At 44.1% G+C, this 9150-nt stretch overlaps 1 protein-coding gene across 5 annotated transcripts in view; it reads left to right on the top strand.

Moving 5' to 3' along the window:
* Positions 1 to 8678: 8678 nt before the first annotated feature.
* The window catches only part of LOC148383252 (BAR/IMD domain-containing adapter protein 2-like), a 27846-nt gene continuing 27374 nt past the window's right edge, over positions 8679 to 9150 (top strand). The window contains exon 1 of one of the 5 annotated variants that reach the window (XM_088358223.1): positions 8679 to 9054. In XM_088358223.1, coding sequence (XP_088214349.1) covers positions 8983 to 9054 — 72 coding nt within the window. In that variant the 5' untranslated portion in view covers positions 8679 to 8982. The remainder of the gene's footprint in view (positions 9055 to 9150) is intronic. The other 4 variants (XM_088358220.1, XM_088358221.1, XM_088358219.1 and 1 more) reach the window with 4 other exon arrangements.

Genomic DNA, 9150 nt, shown 5'->3' with positions numbered 1-9150 from the left:
ACCTCGCCGTAAAATAAAACGAAGAAGAAAATGACGTAACTTCCAGTTCACGAACGAGTCGTGAATTTCCTGTTCACCAACGAACGAATCTGTGAGTGAACGAATCACTCACTGAGTGATTCGCATTTTCAGTTCACCGCGAGAACGGATCAGTGAGGGAACGAATCCTGGCTTTCCCGTTCGCCAATGAGTGAACTGCCTTCCAGTGCATCAACGGATCAGTCAGTGAATATGTTGCGTATCCTGGCGTGAACTATGTAAGCCAGAATGTAGTGTAGTGAATTCTCTTCGATGTTCTGCTGGTCTCCAAGATCAAACGGTGGATAGGTGGCTGGCTCAGGGAAGGAAAACTTCAGTGACACATGGCTGATTGGGGAAAGATTTTATTCGACCGATGTCAGAATTGAAGTGACATTTCTGTAGTCCTACTTAAAATATGGATTTATCGCCACAGGTGACTCTGACGCGCCAAGCCCACTCTGCATAATATGTGGAGACAGGCTAGCTAATAAAGGAAAATGTGTTTTTGGGAGTTTGCAAACATATTTTTTAAGGTTGTGTTAAACTTATAATCATATTAATATCTAGTATTGAAGTGCTCGTGTGGATTGGTGGGGGCCGAGGAATGTGCAGGCAAACTGCATGAACTTGTTTTCTTGGAAGTGTTGTGTATAGGCCCAGACAGGGAGTACCGGACGAGATAATCTCAAGGTCGGTGAGAAAGGAGAACAACAGCACATCTATGGGACTGGGCATCGAGGGGAAAACCCAACCGCCTGACCTCAGCGACACCTGGACGGGGAGGAGATGGCCATCCACCAATCATCTCACAATATTTTGCATGCTTTAATATTCATATTGTGTTTCTTTAAAACTGGGCAACCCGGAAGAATGTGTCGTCTTTTGGTGGTCACAAAAACGCACGAGTTTTAGTGTGAGGGACCCGGGACCCAGGCCTGTATTAGTGCGCTTTGTCAGGAATAAATAATTGGTAAATTTGGTCTGATTGATCTACTGGTCTTCTCTTTGACAGAACGAACTCGCAAAATTGTTAGGTGCGCCAGTGTGTGGATTAGGACATAGCAATTTATGTATTAAGTGTTGATCACAATTTGGAGTCAGATCAATAACTAGAATCCGTAACCTAACAATTTCTTGGTGACCCTGACGTGATGTCAAGAGAAGGGTAATTGACAACTCGTGGTCTTTAGCCAAGACACCGGACAGTGTCAGGGACACTGTCTCCCGGTCGGCGAACCGTTTGGAATAAGCGCACAACGTTGAGCTGGTACGACGTCTCCTAAACCCTGAGCTCATCACCGATAAGGTAAGCAGAATACCTGTTACTATAAGTCGAAATGCTGCAAATTGAAAGAGGAAATTTAAGAGGAGACTGTCGTTCAGATCAAATAAGGAGTGCATGAAGTTAAGATACATACGGTGAATAAGTTTGGAACTTACGTGTGTAACGTGTACGGTAAAGTCAGGGACTTACGCGTACTAAGGATAGGTCAGGGACCTAGTGCTTCGTCGTGGCGGACAAGGGTGCGGTGACGATCGTATTCAAATAGCTGGGGTTAATAAAGAGATCCCCGAGGGGAAGTGAGGCCTCCTCACAAAATATCCGGTGGTAACAGTTCCTCCTGTGAGAGATCAGACCGCTAAAATATCCAAAATGAACCAAATTGGGGGGAGAGTGTGTGTGCGCGCAGAGGATCCTCATGAGTGGGTGTGTATATGAGTGTGTGTGAGTGAGATGTATGTTCTATGGAAGAAATCAGTAAGGGAGAATGTTTAGGAGGCTTTTGAGCGATAATAGGGAAATTGAGAAGTGGACAATGGTGTGTTTATGTTGGTTAGAGAAACTAAGATGAGCAAGGTGTGGCAGTAGAGAAAATAAGGCGTGTGACAAAAAGTTACTAGAACGGTGGCTTGATAGGATGAGAATAAGAGACAACAAATGTTGTGTAGAAGACATTGAAAGATGTCGAATGTGAACATGATGAAGGGCGCAACAGCAAAGTTGGCCTGCCCTTTGAGAAGTTGAGACTGATGAGCGTGCCTGCACTCGCGCGTAGTCGCGGGTCTGGGCTGTGCGCGTGGGCCTGTGCTATGCTCGTGCGGGCGGTGGGCCGGCATCATGATTGTTGCAGGAAATGGCCAGCCTGTAAGCGGTCAACATTGATGCCGCGACCCCCCCCCTCGCACGGGGGGGTGCTATGGCCCGGGCGGGGCAGGGACAGTGTGAGTTTCTCAGTGAATGTTTGAAGCAGTGAGATTGAAGGAATGTATATGCTGATGTGGAAGCGCAAATTGTGAATGGTATTGACCGATAGAAAGTGGCAAAGAAGCTACATGAGAGATGGATTGTGCGTGCGTGCGTGCGTGCGTGCGGATGCGTGTGTGTGTGTGTACGTGCGGTTGTGTGCGCGCTCGGTGTGTGCGTTTATGTGCACACCCTGTGTGGGTGCAGGCGTGTGAGGAGGAAGACTGCATGGATCAGAGAATGTTCAAGAAAGGGGGGCTAACTCGTAAATAATGAGGAGCTATTGGGAGTAACCTGTTGGTCCTTTCTTTAAGGTTAGGTTAAGTTAGCAACATGAGCGATTTAGAGGTTCAAAAGAAAGACAATTAAAAGAAAATAACATTTTTGATTTGGACAATTGCAGGCTAACAGGAGCATAGATTGTTTTTGTTTGTTTTTAAAGATATATTTAACAGTTTATCTCGGTGCACTAAGGATATAGCAATTTTGAAAGACTTAAAATTAAAAGCAAAATTACATTTTAATTCTGACACATGCCAGCTAACATGAGGATGGCAAATAAATGAATAAATACTCGCTCAAATGCGGCATGTGTTTTAAATTGGGCGATAAGACATTCACTTTCAAGCACTATCATTTAGCGCTGCTGACAACAATAATTTATGAGATGGTAAACCAAGGAGGAGTGTCATAGTTGGAACACAGGCGCTGTATGACCTATAGATTGAACAATAACATTCACCGCATATACAACCATGTTGGTAGATTGTTAAATTACATTACAGTTTATTATAAAGGATTTCGGAACTTTATTTGATGATAAACACTGGAACGAGGATTTTAGCCGTGTTAATGGGTAGGGTGGATGGATTACTCAAAAAAAAAAAAAAAACATTTGATAAGGGCGGCTTGATAGTAAGATGATGAGTGTGCGCAACTGATAGGATACAAAATGTTAATAGGAAGATTTGGGGTGTAAGGAACAAATACTACACATGAAGACTGATAACACGAAGATAGTTTTGTGAAATTTGTGTCCCAGTGTGTTCTGCCCTAGCGCATGGCACAAGTCCTGAACTGAGTCCTTGTACTCTACTGGCTGCCTCAAAATCAACAGAGGACTGTCCCTGGTCATGAGACACCTTTGACCTTTGGGAGAACAACAGGAACTATTATCTTGCTTAAAGGGGGCAAGCACGGCTCTTCACAGGACAAGAACCATACAGTTGGTGGAATACACACAGTCGCAGATAAAAAAAAAATAGACTGAAAGAACAAAGACAAGATGGATGCATTTGAGAATGGCGGACGGTCCAGCCCTGAATCATCATCATGAGAATCTAAGAGGAGAGGCTGCTAAAGACTTGCACGAGTCACATGAAGTCAAACTGGACACATTGCTAAAGACTGCTGAAGCATTACAAAGTTGGTGGAGTATGGGACAAAAGGGATGGAAGTGTGTTTGGGTGCTGGGGCAGACATAACTGAGGAGTTTTGATAAAAGAGGGAATAATAAGGATGCTTATTGACACTGAAACGGGGATAAAAAACAAAATACATAGATATGGTCAGTGAAGATGCACTGACAAATTATACGACAGCGTGATCAGAAACTTTGCAAAGTGGACATTGATCAATAGAAATTAAATAATTTGAATCATACATTTTTATATGTAACTTAGCATTTCGAATACATAATTAATCTAACTGAAATAATGAAATTTTATAATTGGACCAGTGAAAATTTGGATTCGGGCAACAGAAGGCTGAATTGCTAAATTTAATTGACCTTTATCAAAGCAACAGAATTTAATTACACATCAACTGCGACTGATTTATAGGATGCATATTTCAGCTTGAAGGGGTGAGGGGCCATAAGAAAGTTGGAATTCTGGATAGTCAGCAAAATAGTAATAAAGGGCACTACTTAATTAAAAAAAAAAGAATACAGTAGGGCTTTAAATAACGAATACATTGACATGACCCTTGCGACAATTGATTTAAATGGCAATTTATGATAGGCATTTGGGGTTAGGATTCACAATCCATCCATCCATCCATTACTGTTGCGGCTTGTCCTTACGAGGGCCACGGATGATTAACAATAATAACTAGAATTATTAATTTCCGTAGAAATTGCATGTGAAGGCGAAGAGGCTGAATAAAAATTCGGGGAAAGCCACAAGATTATGTTTAAATTTGGAACGTGTTGAATTGGTCAGAAAATTGATAAAAATATAGAAAGAATTTTGTAAAATTGGGCGTGAATTTTAAAGTTGAAAATTTGAGAGGGGGGAGTGAGACTCGCCAAGAGGGGCAATAAAGTGAAGCAGACTGAGAAACATATTTGAGCTAGACAACAGGAAAAAGGGGGAGAGCCAAATGATGACGTAAAAATCCAGAGGGAATAGTCGGACCCATCTTTATTGAATTTAATTAGGATAAGTAATAGAGACCGAGTTTGTAGGAGCAATCTGAGGTTATGGAGGCTCCCCTGACACGCGGGTCCCACAGTCGGCCCCCCCAGATAGACATATATGACAATTTGCGATGAATCTGATGGGCGAGTTTATGGAAAATTGAATTGGAGATTTTACAATAGGTCATGTTGACAACTATTTCCAAATGTGAAGAGTTACTATTAGGAGTCAATGTTTGCCTGCACACTAACATACTAACTTTGAGTGTGTGTGCGCAGTATGATTGGCCAGAGAGGTCTGAAGATGGGGTGATGTGTTTGCAATTGAGGATAAAATCCTCTCACCTGAAGGGGTGGTACAGACTGGAGGGTCTGGAACTGGTAAGTGATGAGGCCTGACTGGAACCATGGCTCAATGATCAATCAGGGGCACCATCGACAACAAAACGGTGTGATGGAGAAGGCCCATTTCAGTGATATGGTCAGACAAGACAGAACTAGTATCGAACAGCAAGACTTTGGACGATTTGACGTGTGACGACTTTGAGCTCACCCGACGGGGTGATGGACTAGGTGGACAGTGACCAATTGTTTGACGCTTGAACGTGTTTGCGACAATAGCACGCTCTGCTTTGTTTTTCTGTGTGACTTGATTTTTTTGCAGCACCAGCCACCAGCCAAGGAGCGGATTGCGCGTTGCTTGCGTAACTTGTTTTCATTCTTGCAGGTTGTCGATTGCGTTCGTGGAAAGTTTGTGTTGGATTTACAAGAATATGTTAACCCTTGCCCTTTTGGTTTTTATGATGAACTTGTTGATGACGTGGTTTTCAGGACATGATCCGCGGGCGCCAGGATTCATTTTATGACTGTTTTTGTTTTGATACTTGATGTCTGTTTTTGTTTTTGTGTGTACAAATGTCCGCTGTCAGCAGGGCTATAAGCTCACTGACAGGAGGGCGATGATTTTTGTTTGTGTTGCCGAGTGTGTGTGGTGGACAGTCAAGTTTCAAGGACTTGGGGTGACGGTCCCGGGGCCCAGATGGGAGCTAGAGGTTCCGCGGGCCTGGCTACAATGAGAGTGGTGATGAGAGGGGACGCTTTGCAGGTTCCTTTTGATACGTAATGACACATTGGGTGAATGTGTCAAAGGGGGAGTGGTAAAAAAGAAATGGGTGAGTAGGTTTCAATTTGTAATTGTGATATACAAAGTTTTTTCCAAATTCACTTGTTTTCAAGCTTTAACAGGACATGCCAGAATTCACCCAGCAGTGATGGAAGGAGCAGAGGAAGACCAGTGACATCTGGTTGTGGTGTGGTGATGACAAATTATAGGATCTCTTGCCGAAGAATGCATCAGGTATCTGTGCCCTCGTGTCTTTGATAATGCCTGTGGTGGTTGTCCCCATTGAAATACAGAATCTCAATTGGGACCTGGAGTCCCCACTGGCGGGGCTCCTGAAGCGAGCCAAAAGAGACGTTTTGCCCCCGTGATTGAGCGACGACGATCCCACATATATTGACACTATAGGAGTGCCCCGGGGTGTGTCAGATAAGTATAAACTCGTTAATCAAGTGTTCTCGGGATTCGAAAGTATCTTCCTATGGATCACCCCCAATAAAAATGTAGACAGTATTAATTACGTTCATTACAATGTCCAACGACTGGGTAATTATACAGCTGAATCATTCGCCGCAGTTCATGAACAATTGGCTGCAACGTCGTTAATGGCGTTCCAAAATAGAATTGCGTTGGACATGCTATTGGCTAAGGAACATGGTGTATGTGGAATGTTTGGTGATGCATGTTGTACTTTCATCCCAAACAACACGGCACGAGGAGGCCGACTGATCCAGGCGTTGGAAGGACTAAGGACACTGAACAAAAAGATGAAAGATCATTCAGGCCTACACACCGATATTTGGTCTGATTGGATGAAAACGTTCGGAAGCTGGAAAGGCCTCATCATGTCTGTGCTTGTTGCTGTGGCTATTTTTACTACAGTTATGATTTTATGCGATTGTTGTTGTATTCCATGTATTAGGTCACTCACTGTCCGGTTGATCGAGAAAACCGTTGGCCCGTTGCCACCGATGGGCCAATATGCCCTGGTGACTCAACATGAGCAGCGGGGGGAAGGAAGGATCGACAGCGCGCTGGTAGCTGTTTGCTAGGGTAACAGGTGATGACCTCATAAATGAGGTCATGAGAGGGAATAAAGGAAAATGTGTTTTTGGGAGTTTGCAAACATATTTTTTAAGGTTGTGTTAAACTTATAATCATATTAATATCTAGTATTGAAGTGCTCGTGTGGATTGGTGGGGGCCGAGGAATGTGCAGGCAAACTGCATGAACTTGTTTTCTTGGAAGTGTTGTGTATAGGCCCAGACAGGGAGTACCGGACGAGATAATCTCAAGGTCGGTGAGAAAGGAGAACAACAGCACATCTATGGGACTGGGCATCGAGGGGAAAACCCAACCGCCTGACCTCAGCGACACCTGGACGGGGAGGAGATGGCCATCCACCAATCATCTCACAATATTTTGCATGCTTTAATATTCATATTGTGTTTCTTTAAAACTGGGCAACCCGGAAGAATGTGTCGTCTTTTGGTGGTCACAAAAACGCACGAGTTTTAGTGTGAGGGACCCGGGACCCAGGCCTGTATTAGTGCGCTTTGTCAGGAATAAATAATTGGTAAATTTGGTCTGATTGATCTACTGGTCTTCTCTTTGACAGAACGAACTCGCAAAATTGTTAGGTGCGCCAGTGTGTGGATTAGGACATAGCAATTTATGTATTAAGTGTTGATCACAATTTGGAGTCAGATCAATAACTAGAATCCGTAACCTAACACTAACGAGGCAATGAAGCCTTCAAAACTGCTTCGGCACATGGAGACCAAGCATCCTGCATTAAAAGACAAACCTTAACCACTTCGGGTTAATTGTCTCCGATTACGCCTAGATGGGACCGGCTCGTTTCTGTGAAACAAGTTCGGTGCTCTCAATAATTCAACGTAATGGTGAGTTTTATTTTTATGTGGTTTATATTTGTTTATATGCCAGTCATATCATTTTATTTCATCATATATATATATATATATATATATATTATAAATGTATTACTTATTTATTTATATAAATGTATTATTTATTTATACAAAGACCGGTCCGCAAAAATATTTCTAAGTTCCTCCTAGCCAGAACTGTACAAAGCACATATCAGGAAGCTCCGACCCGATCTCGGCGGCATCCGAGCAAGTGACGCAAACGTCAAGCGCGCATCCTCCGGCTATCCAAATGGGATGTGACGACGCACCGTTATTGCATTTCTCTCGGACACCCCCCGCAACCTCTTCCATTGAAGCTCATTTGCAGACGTGACCTTTTCTTGTGTCTTTGTCTTGAAGCAGGGAGACGACATCGCGCTTGCGGAGGTTCCGACGGAAGGGCTACCGAACGTCCACCAGCAAAGAACCTGGGCCGAGAGATGCGTTTTCGGACCCGATTGCATCACGTGACTGACTTGCTTTTTGACTCAAACATTCCTACTCTGTGCAGGCGTAAACTCACGATTCCACGAGATGGCGCTCTTTGTGAAGCTTAGTTTTGCACCACTTCCAAGTGGGCCCTACGTATGATGCACTACTGCTTTGAGTTGGTGGGACAAAGTACAGGGGAAGGGTCCTCAGATTCGGATCGATATGCTGGTCAACCCAGTCATGTCGTGATAATTACGGCGCTTCTAGAGCGGAAACGGATGTTCGATATGATTGCAGCTATATGTCATGTCACGTTAAGCAACGTGTGTTTTGCTCTTTTGCAACCCATAAAATAGAGCAGAAAATGTGACGTTTTGCTTACAGCAATATAAAGCACTCAGTCAAGTGCCAGAGAAACGTGTGGGCGGCCATCAAACGTACGCTTGAGCGGGAGTTGGATGCTACATTCAGTGTCCGTGGGACGAGCCCCTCTTCTACTTTCAATCCCACTTCCTGAGTGTGCTCGTGAAGAACGTCACGGCATGCATGTTATGAAGCATGAGTTACGGTACAAGTGCTGGACAAAAAGTCAAGTTTAACATTTTTGTCTGATGTGCAACGTGGAAGAAGCTGTGAAAACCGAGTGTCATTGAAAGCACCGGCCGGCCGTCTGCTGAGCCCTGAAAAAGGAAGGCGAGTTGATTCAGTTGCAGTAGGATTTCGGCCGTGCGATATCGTCTATCGGCCTCACAGGTTCCCTGGCCCCATTTGCTCCAGTTTTCACGCGGATACACGTTTAGAGGAAATATCTTTTATGGTCCTGGCTGAAGATTGCACGATGTCTCGCACCGACGAGGTTCACCGAGTGACGGAAAACGTCTACAAGGTAAGGTGCTGCTGCTGCGGCTTCTGCTTCGGGAATAAAGTTTGGACGTTGCGTTTGCGGCTGACACACTTTAGTTTGCCTGCATAACACGTTGCT

Source organism: Syngnathus floridae, chromosome 17, assembly GCF_059516105.1.
Source record: "Syngnathus floridae isolate MCC-2025c chromosome 17, RoL_Sflo_1.0, whole genome shotgun sequence".
Classification (NCBI taxonomy): Eukaryota; Metazoa; Chordata; class Actinopteri; order Syngnathiformes; family Syngnathidae; genus Syngnathus; species Syngnathus floridae.
This window is presented reverse-complemented; position numbering and strand designations above follow the sequence as displayed.